General features: G+C 66.4%; 2 protein-coding genes across 3 annotated transcripts in view; both read left to right on the top strand.

Annotated features, from left to right (window-relative positions):
* Positions 1–17,606, top strand: part of ASIC4 (acid sensing ion channel subunit family member 4) — a 65,912-nt gene extending 48,306 nt beyond the window's left edge. For both annotated transcript variants that reach the window (XM_030018628.2, XM_030018629.2), the window contains exons 2-10: positions 12,379–12,523; positions 12,725–12,852; positions 12,944–13,103; positions 13,518–13,574; positions 13,679–13,832; positions 14,225–14,316; positions 14,635–14,714; positions 15,057–15,161; positions 15,402–17,606. In XM_030018628.2, the coding sequence (XP_029874488.1) occupies positions 12,379–12,523; positions 12,725–12,852; positions 12,944–13,103; positions 13,518–13,574; positions 13,679–13,832; positions 14,225–14,316; positions 14,635–14,714; positions 15,057–15,161; positions 15,402–15,521 (1,041 nt within the window). In that variant the 3' untranslated portion in view covers positions 15,522–17,606. The remainder of the gene's footprint in view (positions 1–12,378; positions 12,524–12,724; positions 12,853–12,943; positions 13,104–13,517; positions 13,575–13,678; positions 13,833–14,224; positions 14,317–14,634; positions 14,715–15,056; positions 15,162–15,401) is intronic.
* LOC121233401 (acid-sensing ion channel 1C-like) lies at positions 11,517–12,371 on the top strand. The gene has a single exon (XM_041124524.1). It carries the CDS (start codon positions 11,517–11,519, stop codon positions 12,228–12,230), a length of 714 nt encoding a protein of 237 aa, XP_040980458.1. The 3' UTR covers positions 12,231–12,371.
* Positions 17,607–19,509: the final 1,903 nt, after the last annotated feature.

The following is a 19,509-nucleotide window of genomic DNA, read 5'->3' as shown; positions in this document are numbered from 1 at the left end:
ACTCCCCAGGCTGATAACACTCTGGGCTTCTCCTCCAGGAGCTGTATCTCGGCGTTGTGTCCTGCCTCACCCGCTCAGGGACCGCTGCAGAGACTGCACAGACAGTCTGGAGCAAGGGAGAGAGGGGACTGCATGGTGCAGGCAGGGCAGGGCAGTGATAGCTGGGGACACTGGGGTGACATGGAGGGGATGGGGCAGTACTGGAGGGGGTGGGTTGGTGCTGCGTTGAGGGTTGCAGGGGAGATGCTGACCAGGTGGAGATGGCTGTCCTGGTGCAGAGGTGGGGGCGCGGGCAGGAGCGGGGGCTGTGCCGATGCCCAGGGCAGGGTGGTGCTGGCAGCGGTGCCCGTGGCAGGAGCATCTGTCCCAGGCAGGCAGAGGTGCTGTGCAGCAGCGTGGAGGGGTCCTGGCTCTCCTCGTGCTGCTGCAGGCAGGGCACAGGGGCTGCTCAGCTGGCCGGAGCCGGGAGCTGGGGTGGGGGGCTCGGGAGGCTGAGCCATCCCACCCAGCCGCCCCTCTGCCTCTAGCCCGGGCAGATTGAAATGCCGGCACCGATGACTTTTGTAGCCACTTTATCTCTCACACTCGGCAAATATTGGCAGAGGGGAGATGATTCAATAGCGAGGTTTGCAGATGGGAATCTTGGTGTGTGATCCCACCGGCTCCGTGCTGTGCAGCAGCCCGGCTGCCTTTGCAGCAGCTGCCGCTCTCTGGGGTCGAGCCTGGCACGGGCACAGCCCGGGGCCAGCAGGGCTGCTCCCAGCACCTTCTCCCCACGGACTGGTTCCCAGCAAGGCACTGGTCTGAGCTTCACTGTGCTGCAGCTTATGTCTCATGCTTCAGCACAGGCAGCTCGGGCCCTGGAGCAGCGTCCCTGCTGGGGGGTCCTGTCACTCAAATGCCACCAAACCTGTAGGCAGCTCTGCCCTGGCAGCATCCGGGGCGATGCCATGAGCCCTGCAAAAAGCAAAGGGTGCAAAATGCCCTCGGCCAGTCTCCTCCTGGCTTGCAGCCACATAACCCTCCTCCCCACAGCTCCTAGTCCCCAAAACCTTAGTCCTGCCCGTCTCAGGTGCTCAGCTCCCATCCCCAGACCCCCAGCCCAGGCAGCAGGTAGGATGGAGGGCCAGTTGTTCCTGGGGCATCTGTGGCCAGGGTTCAGTTCATCCCCTCTGCTAATGCTGCCTGCAGATGCAGTGGGAATTGCATTTTCCTGAAGCTGGGCATGCAGTGGAGACCGCGGGCATTATGGAAAGTGTGTACAGATACTGCTGCTCACAGCATGTGACGTATGGGCTGCTGCAGACAGCACACGGTCGTGGGAACGCGGCACTGGCTCCGATCAGGGGGAAGGGGAGATGGTCTGAAGGACAGAGGAGTTGGGAGCTACCAGTGCTGCTGCCCAGTGTGTGGGAGGCAAAGGGGGAAGGAGTCCTCCAGCTGCAGGGGCAGGTTGTCCCATCCCATCCCATCCCATCCCATCCCATCCCATCCCATCCCATCCCTGCCAGGACATGTCCCTGCTCCCATAGCAAGCCCTGGGAGCTGGAAGGAGCCAGGGGGGACTGGGGAGCTCCTACAGATGCTGAGGACGAGCACAAAGGCAATGTGGCCCAAGCATCCAGGAGGGGCAGATAGCCCTGGAGTCCTGAGCTCCCCCAGCCTATTGCCGCCTGCATGGCGAGCAGAGGATGGGGATACAGGGATATGGGGATACAGGGATATGGGGATACGGGCCGTGGGGTTGTCCCTGCCCGCCGATGCCCATGCCTCCTCCCCTACCTGGCAGCCCCAAGGAGGGAGCCACTGCCAACGCTGGGGCACGGGGGCTCTGTCGATCAGCCCCTCCGCCCAGGAGCGCGCAGGCTGGGGAAAGCCAACCCCTATCATGTTTGTTCCATTGATTTAGCGCCGCGGAGAGGGTTTAATCAGCCTTTAGCCTGCACGCTCCGGCATTAAGAACAAATCCATTAGCCACGAGATAACCACAAAGGGTTGCGCTGAGGCTGGATGAGGTCCCAGCGCCTTCAAGATGCAAATTGGCAATCAAAGATCAAAGCCGCGCAGCTCCCTAATCTCTACTAAAAGGGCTCAGCTATTAACGAGCCCTTTCCCGCTGGGCTGTGATCACCCCACTTCACTCGGGCTCCCAATGTGCTGGCGGGTTACACCATCACCCCGGCCAGCCCCCCAGTGCCTGTGGCCCCCTGAGCTGGCCCTGGGGAGGAGGGTGCAGCCAGGGTTCAGGCTGTTTGCATGTTGTTTCCTTCAGTTCTCACATGCTGGGGTCAAATTTGTGTTGGCAGAGAGAGCAGAGCCCCCAGCATCATCTGGGGGTCAGCGGCTGGAGGGGAGGAGAAGGGGAAGAGGCGGGAGCCAGGGTCAGCAGGGTGGTGGTGGAGCTGTGCAGGGCTTATGCGGTGACTTTGGGGACAAGGGGGGATGCTGGCAGGTGGCTCCCCTCCCACTGCTCAGGGATTTAGCCTGGTTCAGCCCCTGGCTGGCTGCACCAGGTGGCTCAGGGCAATCCCTGCTGGCCCCAGGGAAATCAGTGCTGGGGAGCGCGGCGTGGGGGGGGGGGCAGGCAGCAGGGTGTGGGTGAGGGACCAGGGTAGAGCAGGGTGCCTTGGAGCCAAATTCCCCTCTTGGGGGTATTCCTGCCCACCCCATGTCACCCTGGGGTGGGGGGTGCACAAAGCCCCGGCTCCCATAGCTGCCGTGCCAGCTCCCGCATGGCGCTGGGGGTCAGTCTGCAGGTTGAGGGGCTTCCCCCTGCTCCCTGCCCAGGCCATCCCACCTGCAGAGGCTCCACGCACCGCCGCCCCGGCAGCCCCTGGAGTCCCTGCCACCCTGCACCACACAGGAGAGCCGTGAAACCGCCGAGCTGTGACAGGAGCCGTGTTGCCAGCACCGTCAGCAAATCTCTGGCAGCACAGATGTGTGCTCCGGTCGGCCTGGTCTGGCTCGGGGACCAGCATCCCCCTGCATCCCGCTGCGAGGGTGAGGGACAGGGGGGCAGGGGACCCACCAGCCCAGGCAGCGGGGAGCAGAGGGTCATGTCCGGCTCTCCTCTGTCCGGGGACGTGCTCTGCCGGTGGCCGCTTGGCGAGGTGCCGCTCGTGGCTCTCACGGCACCCCCAGGCAGGCAGCACAGCCTTGCAAGAGGAACAGGCAGTGAGGCGCTGGCAGCACCTCAGCCAGGGTGACAATAAATCTTATCGGTGTAAACCCATCTGTAGGCAGCAGGATAACCCCCGTGACAACCCGGCTAGCGCGGAGGCTTCATCTGCACCGTGTCAGTGCTGCGGATTTGCAGATAAATGCCACGGCTGGAGGGACCGTGTCTGTGCCGGCACCTGCTGGCTCCCGGGAGGCGGCCCCCCCCTCCCCTCCTGCCCACCCCTGCCCTGCGGCTGCGGGAGCTGCCCGGGACAGGCCGGGGGTGGCCCAGCAACATTGGCCACGGTGTGCCTGGTGGGATGAGGAGACAGGGCGGAGCTGGTTTGGCATCTGGCAGGGGAGCTCCCGGATAGGCGAGGATGGAGGGAGGGGGACACGCAGGACGAGGCGGCATTGCCCTGCCTGCTGTCCTGGCCCTGCCGTGTCGTACAGGCACCATCCCACAGAGCCCCGCATCCTCCATCCACCCGTGGGGACGCGGGCATTGCGCAGGCTGGACCGCCAGAGCACGCGTCCGCGGGGGCAAAGACCAGGAAAAGCGCGTGTGCACGCGTGACCCTGGCAGCGTGTCCCCGAGGCCGCGCGACAGCGCCAGGCGTGAGACGCCACGCTCCGTGGGTGCGGTCTGCATCCCTCCACGCGTGTGTCCCCGGGCAGCCGCCCCGCTGGAGGAGGGGGGGATGCGTGTGTGCCAGGCGTGGGGTGCCGGGCTGTGCCCGCCGGCGCAGCGGGCCCGGCGGAGGCTGCCGAGCGAGACGGGCTGGCAGCAGCCGCTGCCCCAGGCCTGCGCTCCCCGGCTCAGCTCTTACATCTCCTGGCGGCGCGGCCCGCGCAGCCGTGGGAGCAGTAATGAGATGGAGCAGCAGAAGGACGGCGAGATAAGGCTGCCTGCGCTGCCCCAGCAGATTAAACGCTGGGATTAAGCAGGCGGTGCCAGCTCTGCTGCCTTTTTATCTCGCTGCTTCTCCCCTCTTATTCTCCCGCAGTCGATAGTGAACGGTCTCCGAGCTGTCAGCAAAGGAAATTGCTTGTTAACCCTTTGGGGACGGGAGGCGCAGCGCTGCCTGCTTTCAAAGAGAAGCGGTCCCCGGGGACGGCGCTGCCTGGGGAGCCCTGCCCGCGCCGGGCAGGAGAGCGGCGGGGACTGCGGTGCTGGGCGCTGCCCCCACGCAGTGCCCCCGCACGCGAAGGGGAGCGAGGCAGGGCCGGGGGCACCCGGGCTCCGCTGCCGCCCCTCGGCCAAAACCCACCGGCATCCAACCAGCGCCGGGCGGGGGCACCGGTGTACCTGCGAGGCAGGGGACGTAGTGCCGGGCTGGGGTCCCTGCGGGGTGACGGCAGGCAGAGAGCGGAGGCCGCCCGAGCTCCACAAAGGAGCCCCCGGGACCCTGCGTACCCCGCTTTCGGGTATCCTCGACGTTCCCTGTTGCCTCCAGCCTGCAGGACGGATGGGCTCAGCGCCACATCTCTGCGTGAAACCACAGGGCTGGGGATCCTTCCCTGGTCCTGGGGCCAAGTGCCGCTGACCAGCTGTGTCTGCGCACCACCGCGCGTGGTGCTGGGTCTCCTCGGCTGCCGAGAGGAGCCCGCTACCCAAAACCATAATTATTGCTCTCTGTGTATGTATGTGTTTTGTTGGATTTGCAGAAGCGAGGCTGAGCTGCAGCCCATCCCAACGCTTATCCGTAGTGTGCTGTGCTGCGTGCCCGGGGGCAGCGTGCCCGGCGTGGGGGGTGTCTGAGGATGGGAAGCCGGCTGGAGAGCGCCGGCGGGTGCACAGAGTGATGGCAGGATTGCTGCTCAGCACAGTCAAAACCCAGGCCACGGAGCATGTTAGCAGCTTGGCAAGTTCATGCTGGCATGTTTGGGGGTGCAGCTTTGGTGCACCTTTCCCATGAGGACCCTGAGCGCCTCCTGGCTCTGCCCCACAGCTTTCCTCATCTCCCTCCCAGGGGAAGCAGGAGGCGGAAACATGGGGCAGAAGCCTTCCGCAGCCCCAGCACCCGACCCACGACCCACGTGCTCAGCAAGAGACCAGGGTAAGCAGGCAGCACGCTTAACATCTCAGAGAGGTTTGGTGGCTGCTGACAGGCTGAAGTGGGCTTCCCCAGCTCCTGCCCCCCTGCCTCTCTGCAGCCTTGCCCTGCACTACAGCACGCCTCCCCCCTCTACCAGCAGCCCTGGCACTTCATCTTCTGAAATTAATTCCCTTGGTGTTGGCTCCTTCACCTGCCCAGGTGACCCTTTTGGTGGATGCTTTTAAGTGCTTAGTGCAAGCAAACCGTACGAAAGCACAAGCCACCAGGAGATCTGCAGGGAGCAGGTTAGCCCCAGCCAGGGCAGTGGTCCTGACCTGGGTGGGACGCTGCCCCGCGGCTGCTGTGGGATGGAGAGGGCAGAGTCACACGTCTGTGTGGGCCGGGCATCTCGCCGGAGCATTGTGCGAGCCCTGGGCAGCTGGGGCTGAGGACGCTGCTGGGGAGCTGGAGCAGATGCCGTGCCAGGCAGCCGGGCTGCGCAGGCGAGCAAAGCCTGAATCGGGAGAGGAAACCAGAAGCGATTGGCACGTGTGGGCTGGCAGGCTGGAGGCTGCGAGGGGATGGGATTGCTGTTTATAAATACATCAAGGGAGTAAACACAAGGGAGGGAAGAGAGCTATTTAAGCTAAGGGACAATGCTGGCACGAGAACAAATGGTACAAACTGGCCGTGAATAAATTTAGGTTGGAAATGAGAAGCTGGGTGAGATTCTGGGATGAATTCCCCCCAGGAGCAGCAGAAGGGGAAAGCACAACTTTGCAATGGAACTTGCTCTGCTACCAGAGGAAGCTGTGTGCTGCTGTGCCTGCGCCGTGGGGTCAAGAGGTCAGGACCTGGGATCCCCAGCCCCTCGCCTCTGTGTCACAGCTACCCTGGCTCCATGTGGCACCCACGGCACAGCCTCCTCCGGCTCCTGGCTTGGCCAATGCAGGACTCCTGAAGCAATGGCTTGCAGGGAGAGCTCCTTCCCTGGCACACAAGTTTGGGTGTGCTGTCACAGATGCTGCTCCTGAAAGCAGGATGGTGCCAATGTCCCCCTGCTTTACTGATGTCACTGGCAGCGCTGGGGCAGATGCGCTGGGAAGGTGTCCTGGCCCATGCGCGTGGTGCATCCCTCTGCCATGCATTGTATCCCCATGCTCCTGACCACCAGGAGCAGAGCGCCCTGGTCCGGATCCCGCCCGCTCCTGGGGGGTCACTGGGCTGCACACTGGCACCAGTGCAGCATCCTGGTGGTGACCTGCTCACCCTGCCCAGCGCTGGGGCGCGGGTGCCTCTCGCCGCTCTGCCCGGCTGGCGGCGCAGCCCGCAGCGCAGCTGAGCACTTGGTATTCCGGCAGCGAGCCTGCTTGGCATGAGAGGGGTTCTGCCAGCCCCGTGTGCCCACGTCTCCGCTGCTGGCTCAGGCCTGGCCAAGGGGGCTCAGCTGGCACAGACTGCCCTGTGGCACAGCGAGAGGCACATCTGCGGTGGCAGGAGGGGTCCTGGCCTCTCTGGAATGTGCCTGCAGCATCCCTCGCCCCCCCTGCCACCCTGCTGCTCTCCCTCCTCCTAGGAAAGCAGGTCAGGGCACCACAGAGGATGCTCCAGAGCTTGGCCCTTCATGGACAGGGGAAGCAAGGAGCCCAGCCCAGTGCTGGCATGGCCTGCTTGGGGATGAAGGTGCCCTGCTCTGCCAGGACTGAGGCTGCAGAGCCCGGTGCTCCATGGAGGCAGGAGCCCCAGCCCCCACAAGCAAGGCTGCATCCCGCAGGAGCCATCCGGGCAGCTCTGCATGGCGCAGGGGGCTGCGCCAGGGGGCTGTGCCAAGGGGCTGCTGGTGTGGGTGATGGTTGTGCCACCACCGGACCTGGGGTCGAGCCAAATTGGCACCATTCCCCAACCCCTCCTGGGAGCAAGGAAGGGAAATGGTGCGACTGTGCGTGAGAGGGGATGTTTGCAGAGGCGAAAACATCCCACTGGCTCAGAAAATTGCTGCAGAATCGGGCTTGAAATGAGTTGAAATTGCTGAATCCAAGCGGATCTCATATCCTGGCCAGTTGCAATGCTGGCGTCAGCGCTGCGGCTTCCCTCCGGGGGCACCCAGGCAGGGCCTGACCATGCCGCACAGGGGGAGCAGGCTGCTGGGGACGTGGGGGGGGGCTGCCATGGGGGGGACAGGGGCATGGTGAGGGGCTCTGGCAGAGCTGGGATCCAGGGCCAGGATAGCTGCAGCGGGGGGCAGGAGCAGAGCAGGGGACAGCTTACGTGGTTGTGCCGTTGCCCCAGCTCTACTAGTGTAGTCCCAGTTTGGCCCCAGCTCCTGTGCCATGTTTCCTGGCCAGGCGCATCCCTGTGCCTCCAGCTGCCTGCGCTCACTCAGGAAGCAGCGTTTCCAATTTTGGAGGCTGCTTTCCTTTATACCACAGCCCTGCCCATGCTAATTTGCTCTCTGGGCTGGGGTACCTGGACATCACCCTCAAGGTTACCCCTGGACTGGCATCCCCGCCAAGCCCAGTGTGGGCACCACTCCAGTGTCTTCCCATCCCCCTCATGCCCTAGTGATGACTGTTCTCAGGGGTGTCTCTATGCTGGGGTGCTTGCTCCTGCATGGTGTGCCCATGCCCAGGGCCTGCCTGCCAGCTGCGTGTCCCAGTGGGGACATGGGAGCAGGGCTGGGTGCCCCGGGTGGGCGGGTACTGGAGCAGGACCCGCCGGCGCCGCACGTGCCACAGCTCGTTTCCCTCACATGAAAATGTTTGGCTGGAAGCTTAGAGCGGCCTCTTGTCTCCTCGGAGCAATCAGGATTTGTCGCTGCTTGCAATGTTTAACGTCGTCTTCCAGAGGCTAAATACCGTGGGGAGCCGTGTAAGCCGCAGAAATACCTGCGTGAGCTGGGATCAGCCGGAGGCTGGCACAATGGGCTGGCAGTAGCAGGGATGGGGGACCGGGAGTGTGTGGGGCTGGTCCTCGTGCCCCCAGTGCTTGCGGGTGGGCTGGCATGAGCCAGGGTGAGGATTCTGGCAGCCAGCACTTTGCTCCCACGGGGCTCCCCGCAGCAGGGGGGCAGGACGGCAAGCCTGAGGGGTGTGGAGGGGACTTGGGGGGGCCCCGGAGCTCTGTGAGATTGGGAGGAGGATGCCAGGGCCCCCAGTGATCTCTGGCTGGGATCCGCCTGCCGAGGCACAAGCAGCTATTTCTGTCAAGGTCAGCGTGTCTCCACGGCAGAGAGCAGGGAAATGAGGAATCGTGTCGAGAAATTACCTCCCTAATGGGGTCTCCCCTGCACGTGAGCGCGGCGCGGGGATGCCAGCATGCAGCAGCTGAGTGGGGAGACGGGCATGCGGTGCGGGAATCCTGCCACCCCAGCCCCAAGGCTACGGCACCCATGGGTGCCCAGCGAGCGGAGCAGGGTGCCCGGGGCCCTGTGCCCCAGGCGCCGTCCCCAGCTGGAGACATGTGTTCCAGCCCTGCAAGGTGCTTTTCTGGGTCAGCTGCAGGGAGGAAATAATTTTCCTGGTGCAGGCAGGCTCTCCTCTGTCCTTCCTCCTCCTCCTCCTACTCACGCGCTCCTGTTACCTAATTGGGTTTGTCATGCTGGAAAGGCAAAGCCCTTCAGGACTGTGCTGTTCTCTCGCCAGCGCGATTTCACAGCTGGCCTCGGCACCCGGGCAGCCGACAAGTGAGTAACTCAGCTGGGCGCCACGGGCACCCCTGCCCACCCCACGTGTCCCTGCAGCCATGCCTGCCTGCCTGGGGCAGCAGGGGACGGGGGACAAGGCCACCGCCGGACCTTCTCCTCCAGCCATGCCCAACATTGGTCCTTGTCCCCAAGCTGCCTGTCCCCACATGCCCCAGCCTCTACATCCCATCCCCATCCCTCGCCCCGCTCCAGGGAGATTGCGATGCTGCCCGGAGATGTCTGAAGCGACACGAGATGGAAGCGTTCAGAGAAATGACATTTCCTCCAGCCTGGGAAGCTCATCCTCCGTTTAAAGAAAACTAATATAAAAGCTGCCCTGGTGTGCGAGGGGCTGATAGTATCAGGCTGGCAGCCTCCGGCTCTTGGAGCCACAATAAATCTCAGCAAGGAGCCGAGCCAGCTCGAGCAGCCCCACGCAGACGCGCCGGCACGGAGCGGGGGGGCTGAGCCGTGTCCCGGGGACGGTGCAGGGACACCCAGGCCGGAAGGGGACAGCTCAGCGTGGGGTGGGGTGACCCACTGCGCTGGTCCCGAGGGTGCAGAGAGCAGGGAGCCCGCGGCGGTGCTCCTGCCCGCTCACGCCGGCATTGTGCCGTGGCGGGGATGGTGCCAGCACCGGTGACGGCTCTGGGGCGTGGGGCCACGTGGGCGGCGAGGGCTGCCCCGCAGCCTTGGCTTTGTGTCCCCAGGGAGCTGGGCTCTGTCCCGGGGAAGCGCTGCGGCCCCGCCAGAGCGTTCGCTCCTCCAGCAAAGCAAGCAGCAGCGCTGGCATCCCGTGGCGGGTGGGATGGGGACCGTCCATCCCCGGGGCACACCGTGCCGTGGGGCCGGCTGCTCCCCACGGCCGCCTGGCCAACGCTGCCGTCGGCGGGGCTGGGACGCTGCCCCCCCCCCCCCCCCCGCCGCCCCCCCAGCCCCCGCCCCGGGGGGATAGGAGCCAGGGCGCGGAGCTGGGGGGGGCCCCAATCCTGCCCGGCCCTGTTCTGCCGTAGGGCTGACCGGGCCGGGCCGGGCCGGGCCGGGCCGGGCGAACGGATGCCGCTGGGGAGGGCGGGGGGGGCCCGGCGGGGCTGGCGCCGCGCACCCTCCGCCGCCCAAACGCGGGGCCCTGCTGCCCCCTGCCGGAGCCCGGCCCCTGCGGGCCGCCCGGCCTGCGGCTGCCGGGAGCCGGGGGCTGGCCCCGGCCGGGGCCGGTAAGGGCCAGAGCTGGCACCGCGGGCGACCTTTGGGCTGGGCTTCGCCCCGCTGCGGGGCAGGGAGTGCGATGGAGGTGGGGCGGGAGGGAAGCGCCCTGCCGCCCCTGGGCACCGGAGATGCCGCCCGCTGCCTCCGCTCACCTCCCTCGGCGCCCGTCCCGTTCCCTGAGGCCAAGACCCCCGTTCCTGACCTGACCGGCGTCCTCCTGCGCCTGTCGCCAAGCTGCCAGCTTGGATCCCGGCCGGGCCCCCGGGATGGCTACGGAGTCATGCCTTGCCCAGGCGGCAGGGCCGGCAGCATGGACGGTGCTAGGAGTCACGGCCGAGGCGAGCGGCAGCTCCCCTCTTTCTGGTCCCCCCTTTCACCGCTGCCCTCCTCCTGCCCCAGCTGCCGTGGAGCAGCAGGGATGCTGCCCTTCACCGGGGGCACGGTGGCCCTGGCTCGTCCTGGGGCTGCAGGACCCCCGGGGCCAGCCCGCGCCTCGGCGGGGCTGGTGCCGACGACGGCGGGTGCCTGGGAGCGGCGGCAGCGGGAGATGAGAGGCTGCCGGGGAGCGTGTTGCCGAGCTTTGAAGGCACCCTGACAGGCTGTCGGGGCCCCGCCAGCCGCGCTGACAGGCTGGTGCAGAGACACCCCCCCCGCCACCGCCACGCTCTGATCACAGCCTCGCCCGTCACTTCAAAGCACCCGCCGGGCTCAGGTGGGCTCCCACGCAGCCTCCTGCCCCACGGCTCCATTCCTCCTGCCCCACAGCCCTGCTTCTCCCACCTCACGGGGTCCAGATCCACTGGGGTCCCCAGCTCCAGGGTGGGGGATACCAGGATGTGGCATTGGGGACCAAGGTACACATATGGTCCCGAGCAGCGCTGGCAGGAGGCAATTGCCCCCCAGGCCTGGCACTGTCCTGCCTCTGTGGGGCAGGGCCCCCAGCCCCAGAGCAGCCGTGGTTGGGGAGCCAGCGGGTCCAGGCAGGGACCCAGCGGAGACTGCAGTGCCAGGGCAGGGGATGAGCTGGGGTCCAGCATCCCTGGGCATGGGGCTCACACAGGGTGGCTGGGACAGGACATCACCCTCTGGACACTGGTGCCCACCATGCTGGGGCACTGGGGGCTGCCGGTTCACCCTGCCTGGGGTAACGCAACACACCCCCCCGCCCCGTCCCAGCCTGGCTCAGGGAGGAATTTTCCATTCCCGAATGGAGGTTAGGGGAAGGCGTGTGTTTGCAGCAGCCCCCTCCTCTCCCTCCCCTTGCCCGTCACCGGAGCAGCTCGGGAAGGCGCCTGCCACGTTCGCCTTCAGGAAGGCGCAGAGCAAAAGCCTCCCAGGAGGAAGAGCTCCCTGGAAGGGACCGGGGACCCCGGGCAGCCTCGGGGGCAGCCTGCACCCCACTTCCCAGAGGAGCCACCCTGCCTGCAGCCATGCCGCTGCCCCTTGCCTGCTGCCAGGACAGGGAAGCCCTGGCGGTGGCTCGGGACGGCGGCGCTGCCCAGCTCACCGTTGGCATCCTGCGGGCCACCAGGATCCCCGGGCTGCACTACATGTGCACCCGGCCGCAGTCCCGCCTGCGCCGCCTGCTCTGGAGCCTGGCCTTCCTGGCCTCCGCCGGGCTGCTGGCCACCGGCGCCACTGACCGCCTGCACCACCTGCTCTCGCACCCCGTGCACACCCGTGCACGCCTCGCCTGGGCCTCCCAGCTCCGCTTCCCGGCCGTCACCCTCTGCAACCCCAACCGGGCACGCTTCCTGCACCTCACCAGGCCCGACCTCTACTCGGTGGGGCAGTGGCTGGGGCTGGCCCAGGAGAACCGCTCGCTGGTGCCCGAGATGCTGGCCGTGCTGGGGGAGGACCGGCGCGCGTGGCTGACGCGTCTTGCCAACTATTCGCGCTTCTTGCCGCCCCGCCGCTCTGAGCGCACCATGCAGAGCTTCTTCCACCGCCTGGGCCACCAGATCGAGGACATGCTGGTGGAGTGCCGCTTTCAGGGAGAGCGCTGTGGCCCCCAGCACTTTGACCCCGTGAGACCCCACCTGGCAGGGGCCGGACAGCTGGGCTGCCCTATGAGTGCTGGGAGCGATGCCTCACACCCCCCCAGCAAGGGTGGAGGGGTGGCAGTGTGTGTGTGGGAGGCTTAGATGAGCCCTTCCAAGGGCCATGTGAGACTGTTTCCGCCCCCAGTGCCTCCATGGGATTGGAGAGGGGTCCCTGGACCTCATCCTGCTTGCAGAATGCCCTGCCAGATCCCTGCCTGCTCCCTCACCGCCCCGCTTTCTCCATCCCCAGGTCTACACACGCTACGGTAAGTGCTACACCTTCAATGGGGACCGGAGGAACCCGCGGGTGACCCGCCAGGGTGGCATGGGCAACGGGCTGGAGATCATGCTGGACATCCAGCAGGAAGAGTACCTGCCCATCTGGAGAGAGACCAGTGAGTGGGGCCGTGCTACGGGCGAGGGGTGCTGGGAGGGAGGGTTGCTGGGCAAACAGGGCACCCTGGCGTGGGCTATGGCGTAAGCGGGGCACTGGAGGGGTGCTGGGCTCCAGGGTGCAGGTCCTGGTTGGGTACCGGGGCAAGGCTGAGGGCTGTCCCCATGGGCAGGCGTGCAGCCCCCGTGTCCTTCTCGCGCAGACGAGACGTCATTTGAAGCTGGCATCCGGGTCCAGATCCACAGCCAGGATGAGCCGCCCTACATCCATCAGCTGGGCTTTGGTGTCTCGCCCGGCTTCCAGACCTTTGTGTCCTGCCAGGAGCAGCGGGTAAGGCAGGATGCCCCACAGCCCCTGGGGAGGTGCCCGCGGGCACCCAGCCCGGCACGGCCCTGCAGCGATGCCCCTCTCGCCCTGGCAGCTCACCTACCTGCCGCAGCCGTGGGGGAACTGCCGGGCCAGCGTGCAGGGGGAGCAGATGCTGCCCGGCTACGACACCTACAGCATTGCTGCCTGCCGCCTGCAGTGCGAGAAGGAGGCCGTGGTGCGGAGCTGCCACTGCCGCATGGTCCACATGCCAGGTGAGGGGTGCGTGTGATGGCATGGGGGCACCCCGCTGCCCCGATGGTCCTGCACGGGGGTGCCCTGGCCCCCTCCAGCCTGCACCCAAGGACCACCCCCACCCCATCCCTCTGCGCCCAAGGGGCCCCCCTGCCCCATCCCGCTCCACCCAGGGACCTCCCCATCCTCTCCGCATGCTGGGTCAGTCCCTGTCCTACGCTCCTTACACCCCAGGCCAGCCTCTCCCCTGTCCGCCTTGTACCCAGGGGCCACCCCTGCCCCAGCCAGCCTGCAGCCGAGGGCCACCCGTCCCCATCCCCTCCGCACCCAGGGGCCACCCCTGCCCCATTGCCTTTAGGGGAGTGAGTCAAGGGGGGGGGGGGGGGAGAAGCGGGCCAGACTCCCACCCCCCCTGACCAGATGCTTCTCCGCAGGCAACGAGTCCATCTGCTCCCCCAACGTGTACATTGAGTGTGCTGACCACACGCTGGGTAGGTGCGGTGGCGGGCAGGAGGCTGGGGGCCAGCCGGGTGCCCCCGGGGAGGGGGCCGGGGGGGAGTACAGCCACGCTGACGGGACGGGTGCGTGCCCCCAGACACGGCGGTGGAGGACAGCCAGGAGCGCTGCAGCTGCCCCACGCCATGCAACCTGACGCGCTACGGCAAGGAGATCTCCATGGTGCGCATCCCCAACAAGGGCTCGGCACGCTACCTCGCCCGCAAGTACAACAAGAACGAGACCTACATCCGGTGAGTTGCTGGTGTTGGGGTGTGCCGGGGGGGTGAGCAGGGGGCTGGGGACCTGGGGAACCCCCACCCCACTCCTGGCAGCGTGGCAGGAGCAGGTCCTGGCACGGACGGTCCCTGCAGCATCCTCTGCTTAGGGGTGGCTGCCACTAGAGCACCTCCCTGACCCATCCGTGTCCTCCCAGCTCTCCTGTTGGCATCTCCCCACCCCACAGTCCCTCCTGGCCTGGGACATGCCCCTTCTGTGTCCCCACCGCACCAGCCTGAATATCTCACAAGGGCCCTGGGAGCACTTGGGAGCTGGAGGGCTGGGGGACACGGGAGGTTTGGGGGGCAGTGGGGGTGGAAGGGTCCGTGACCAGCCCTCCTTGCTGAGCACTATGGTGTCCCCACAGGGAGAACTTCCTAGTGCTGGATATCTTCTTCGAGGCGCTCAACTACGAGGCCATTGAGCAGAAGAAAGCCTACGACATTGCTGGGCTTCTCGGTGACTCCCCCCACCTTCCCATGGGATCCTGAGGCGCAGAGCTCTGGGTCCCAGCCCCAGGAGGACATGGGGCTGCCCAGGGAGGGACCACACAGGGCAAGAGCCGGCCACACGCTGGCTGAAGGGTGGCATGCTGCTGGCCGTCCCCTGTCCCGCATGTCCCCTGCTCCCTCCATCCTGCCACCCCTGCCCCTGTGACCACGCTGTCCCCCTCTGTCTGGCAGCCCTGGCACTGCCTGCAGTCCTGCTGGCCCACCCAAGGCTCCCAGCGGGCTGCACAGCATCTCCCGGTGACCATCTCCCCCTCTTCTTCCCCAGGGGACATCGGGGGCCAGATGGGCCTGTTTATCGGTGCCAGCATCCTCACCATCCTGGAGATCCTGGACTATGTCTACGAGGTGCGCTGAGCCTTCAGGGCTGTGTCTCGGCTGTGGGAGCAGGCGAGGTGCAGAGTGGGGAGTCAGGCTCCCCGGGGAGGGAGTGCCATGCATGGCCACTCCAGAGGGCTATTACAGCCCCCAAATCGGAGAACACCCAGCGGGACGCAGTGGGGGGAGGACAGGTGCCCCCAGCATCCCTTGGTGACCCGAGGGTGGTGGGCAGAGGTGCTGTCCCCACTGTCAGCCCTGTCCCCCGCCGGCAGGCAGGGGAGCGGGCAGCAGGTCCGTGCAGACTGGGGTGCCCACACACGGAGTGCTGCCTGTGTGTGGGTCCGGGGCTGACCCCCCATCTGCACCCAGGTGATCCGGGACAGGGTGAGCCGGGTCCTGCGCCGCTCCAAGCCACCCCTGAAGAAGCCCTCGGGCAGCATCGCCACGCTGGGACTGGAGGAGCTCAAGGACCAGGTACCCCCGTGGGGGTGGGCAGCCCAGGGGGCTGCGAGGACAGGGCTTGGGCAGCGTCCGCCCCTGCCCCTGGGGGAAGGGGCATCGTCCCAAGAGCAAGGGACAGCACAGCTCTGCATTTGGTGCCCTCAGGCTGGGTGGCAGGGAGCTGGGTGCCCCCGGGGGGGCTCCTGGGGATGGGGGCGGGGGGGACAGGGTGCGTGGGGCCTGCACCCACCCCCCTGACTGCCATCCCCACAGAGCCCCTGTGAAACGCTGGGCCGGCACGTGGAGGGCACCTACAACGCGGGCATCCTGCCCAACCACCACCACCGCCACCACTACCCTCACCAGGGCGTCTTCGAGGACTTCGCCTGCTAGGACAGCTCGGGACTGGGGGGGGGGCAACCCCCCGCCACCCCCCTCCCCACCGTCCGCATGGAGAGGGACCGCAGCACCGGGCACGGTGGGCACAGGCCCCCGCCTCCCCCACCCCACTGCCAGGACCGGCCGGGCCGTTTGCCCCCAGGGATGCCGCCGGAGCTGCCTCGGCACCGGCACCGGCACCGGCACCGGCACCGGAGCGGCCCCCCCAGCCCTTTTGCCCGTCCTTTCCACTTGCCCCCAGCACGCGGGCTCAGCCCCGTCTCAAGCACACGGCGTGGAGGGGTCCGGGCACGCCGGGGGGTTCGGGGGAGCAGCGGGGTGCGGGGCAGAGCCGCCCTGGCAATGCAGAGCATGCGGGGGGTAAGCTGGGGTTCCCGTGAGCCCCTCCAAGCCCTCCCCTGCTGACCCCTCCTGGGTGAGGGTCTCTGCCCTGCACGGTCCCCACCGCCCCAGGAGAGGCGTTCCTGGAACAGCTTCCCCCCCCCCCCCCCCCCCGGCCCAGGGACAACCACCCTCCCACCTTCCTGCTGCGGGGCAGGGCAGCAGTGCAGGGCACCCCTCTGAGCAGCACGGCCCCCCCGGCCAGCCCAGGGACACCCCACCTGCAGCCACACCTGCATGGCACCACCCTGACCCCTGGCACCACCACCACTGTGACAGCCCCCCACAAACATCTGCCCCCCCTTCCCCGACCTCACGCAGCCTGCCATGGCTGCAGTCCCCTCCCCATTGCTGTTTCCAGCCAGACCCCTGCACTGTGACACCCCCCCCCTACAGTGTTGACCCCCGATAGCCCCCAGTCATTGCGGCACTGCAAACCTACTGCCTCCCCCATCTCCCGCCCCCAACCCACCGTGCCCCCCCAGCCCTCCCCGTCCTCTCCTTACCCAGGTATTGCCCAAAGCGGCTTGTCCCTTGGTGCAGCCGCCCGGCACAGCCCAGGCGGCGCGGGTTGGGGGTCCTGCCCTCGCTCCCTTGCCTGTCGCCACTCTTTTGCACCATGCACGTACCCCTTGCCACGCTCCCACCCCCGGGGTGCTGAGCACCCGCTGTGCCTCCCCCAGACTGTACACGGTTAGGAGGGTCCCCCGTGCCCAGCACCGCCCAGACAGCCACAGCCTGACCCGCCGGCCGGAGCCTTGGCCAGGACCAGCACCCACAGCCCTCCTGCCTGCCCTGAGATGGCAGGACCCACAGCAGGACCCACATCGCTCTCCCTGTCCTGTCGGACAGTGCCTCCTCCCCCTCCACTGTAGCAGACACCAGCGCAGGGCAAACTGCCCCAAAATATCTCAGGAGGGGGGGGCGGGCTGGCAAAGCCCCCCTCGACACAGACATGCGGCAGAGAGGGGGACTCCGGGGCAGGAATTTGGGACCTCTGGGGGAGGCTGGAGTTTAGCCAGACATCCCCTGGCCCTGCCGGTTTGGTCCCCATCCCCGGTGCCCGCAGACAGAACACGGCCATGCCACGCTGTGGCCAAAGCCATAGATGCAGGAGGGGCCATCATCTTTGCAGCACCCAAGGCTCCACACGTGGGTGACGCAGGGCAGGGACTGGAGTACCAGGTTGATGATGTGCCCGGCAGCCCTGGCTCTGGCTAACCACAGCCCAACAGCCCCCCAAAATATGCACCCAGGTGGAAACATGTTCCCTGTCAGTGCAAGCACCCAGCCGCATGGTGTCCCATGTCCCCCTGCATGGGGGGACACACAGCAAGCCTCCCAGCAGGGCAGGCACAGAGGTGCTCCTCGGGGACCCCCTCCAAGGCACCCCGTGTCAGCTCCCCATGGGGTCCCCCCCATCTGCAAGCAGGAGTGTCCCCGGAGGGGTGCCACGCATTAGCCCAGGGATGTGCCACGGCCACGCAAGTCAGCCCTACACCAAGGTCTCCTGCAGTGGGCAGGGGGGTGCAGGATGTGGCTCCCTCCCTGCCAGCGGGAGCAGCGAGCCCCGAGTGGGGTGGGCACGGGCACCACGGCGGGAGGGCTGGCGCGAATGCCCTCGTGCTGGTGAACGTGAGAGATGTGCGTCACTGTTTTATAAATGTACAAATGCTCCCTAATAAAGAGGCACAAGTAGGTCCGGAGCTGCCTGTGAGGGCTGGGGGCAGGAGGCAGGGCTGGGGGGGTGCAGAGAGGTGGGCAAGCTGGTCCCACCCCGGGGGGAGGTGGTGGTGGGACCCAGGGAGCACTTCACAGCCCTGCACCCACATGCTGGGCACTGCAAGAGCCAGCATGCTAGCTCGCCCAAAGGCGAGCATCTCTGCATCGCTGCCCGCAGAAAGCCTTGCCTGCTGCCCAGCTCTTTCAGCCCCAGCATGTGGCAGAGGTACGGTGGTTGCCAGCTGGGCACCAGCAGTGGGAACTGCCAGAGCCATACCCCAGTCCTCGAATCTTTCCCCAGGTGAGGGCAGGCACCCACCAGTGGCCCACCAGGCTCTATCGGTCCCCAGTAGGTGTTGAGGTGGGAAGGACAGGCTCCTGCCCCCCTGGGGGCTGCTGCAGGGTGGGGGGCAGATGGGAGGGCAGAAACATGGGCTGGGGGTGCTTTGGGGGTGCTCCACAGATGCCCCATGCTGGAGCAGCACCCCGCACCCCTGCCAACACCCAGGACCCCGTGCAGGACCCGCTTGCCTGTGGGACGCCCCCCTGCCATACCCACGGCCCCTCTGCTCCCATGCCTGTTACCAGCACCACGCACAGCCCAGTTAAAGCCCGGTGCTTATACTGGCACTGGCCTCGCACAGGATTACCAGCATGGTGCCAGCAGCTGCCTGCTCCTCCAGCACCCACTGTGGGCCATGAGCCCTGTCCCCCTGGCAGGGGGACACGGCGCAAGCGAGATCGCAGGGGTACCATCAGCTGTCCCACGGTGGGACCTCCAGCAGGACCTGCCCCCCCCCCCCCCCCGGGTGCCATGGGCAAGGGGTACAGGGTGAAACCAAAATGGGGCAGGTGGAGGATGGGTGGGGGCAAAGGGGGGCCCTGCTGGGGCAGGGCCCTGGGGCTTTCCCTGCCAGAGGTGCTCCTGATTTCTCCAGACCCTTCTCCATCTGCACCGGCCACCCTGCAGCACAGAGAAGGGACAAAGTGGGAGACAGGCGTTGGCCTCACGGTGGAGGCTGCCAGCACCGGGCACCGCAGGTTTCCCTCTAAACCAGTGAGGGCTGAAGATGCCCAGGTTAGCTGCGTGCAGCTGGGACACAGGATCCCATCCCACAGCTCACACCATGCCCTGCGAGGGGAGCACTGGGGTCAGGTCCTAAAGGGAAAAGCAGGGAAATAGCTACATCCTCCACATCTTTTCATCAGCCAGTAAGAGGATCAGGTCCTTTTGGGGTCCTTTGGGACAAGGCTGTCCCCGCCATCGGCCCTGACCCATCTGCCCCTCCAGGATGCCCTGCCACAAAGCCACCTTCATCTACACCAAGGCCGTGACTGGGAACTCGTGCTGCCTCCTGCTCCGCAGTGAAGACATGTTGGAGGAGCTGAGCGAGGAGGAGAGCAGGATCATGCAGCGAGTCCAGCGCCCAGCGCTGGAGGTGCTGGAGGACATGCTGAGGAAGGACCGGGTCCTGATACAAAACCCAAAGGTCGTGGTGGTGCTGGCCGGGGAGGGCAAGGGCTGGGTGTAGCTCACGGAGATGCTGCTCCGGTGCCTCATCTCCCAGATCCGGCAAGCGGCTTTCTGGAAAAAAAACTGCAAAGCCAGATCCTATGCCCACAGGAAAATAAAGGTGATTTTGGAGGAGCAGGAGTGAAGCATGGCTGAAGGAAAGGCTGAGTGGCCTCAGGATGGGTCCCAGGAGCCCTGTAGTGGTGACCTAGTGAAGACTTGATGTAAAGTTATTTTTATCAGTTGCTCTCAGCACCTCTGTTCTTTAATTTGGCAACTTCCTGGTGGCAGCTAGAGATGATACCTGTCTCCCACCACCTCCAAACAGGACGGGCAGGTGAGGTGAGTCCAGCATCCCCCCCTGCC

Source organism: Aquila chrysaetos, chromosome 6, assembly GCF_900496995.4.
Source record: "Aquila chrysaetos chrysaetos chromosome 6, bAquChr1.4, whole genome shotgun sequence".
Taxonomy (NCBI): Eukaryota; Metazoa; Chordata; class Aves; order Accipitriformes; family Accipitridae; genus Aquila; species Aquila chrysaetos.
Note: the sequence above shows the minus strand (reverse complement) of the source record. Positions and strands in the feature narration are given on the sequence as shown.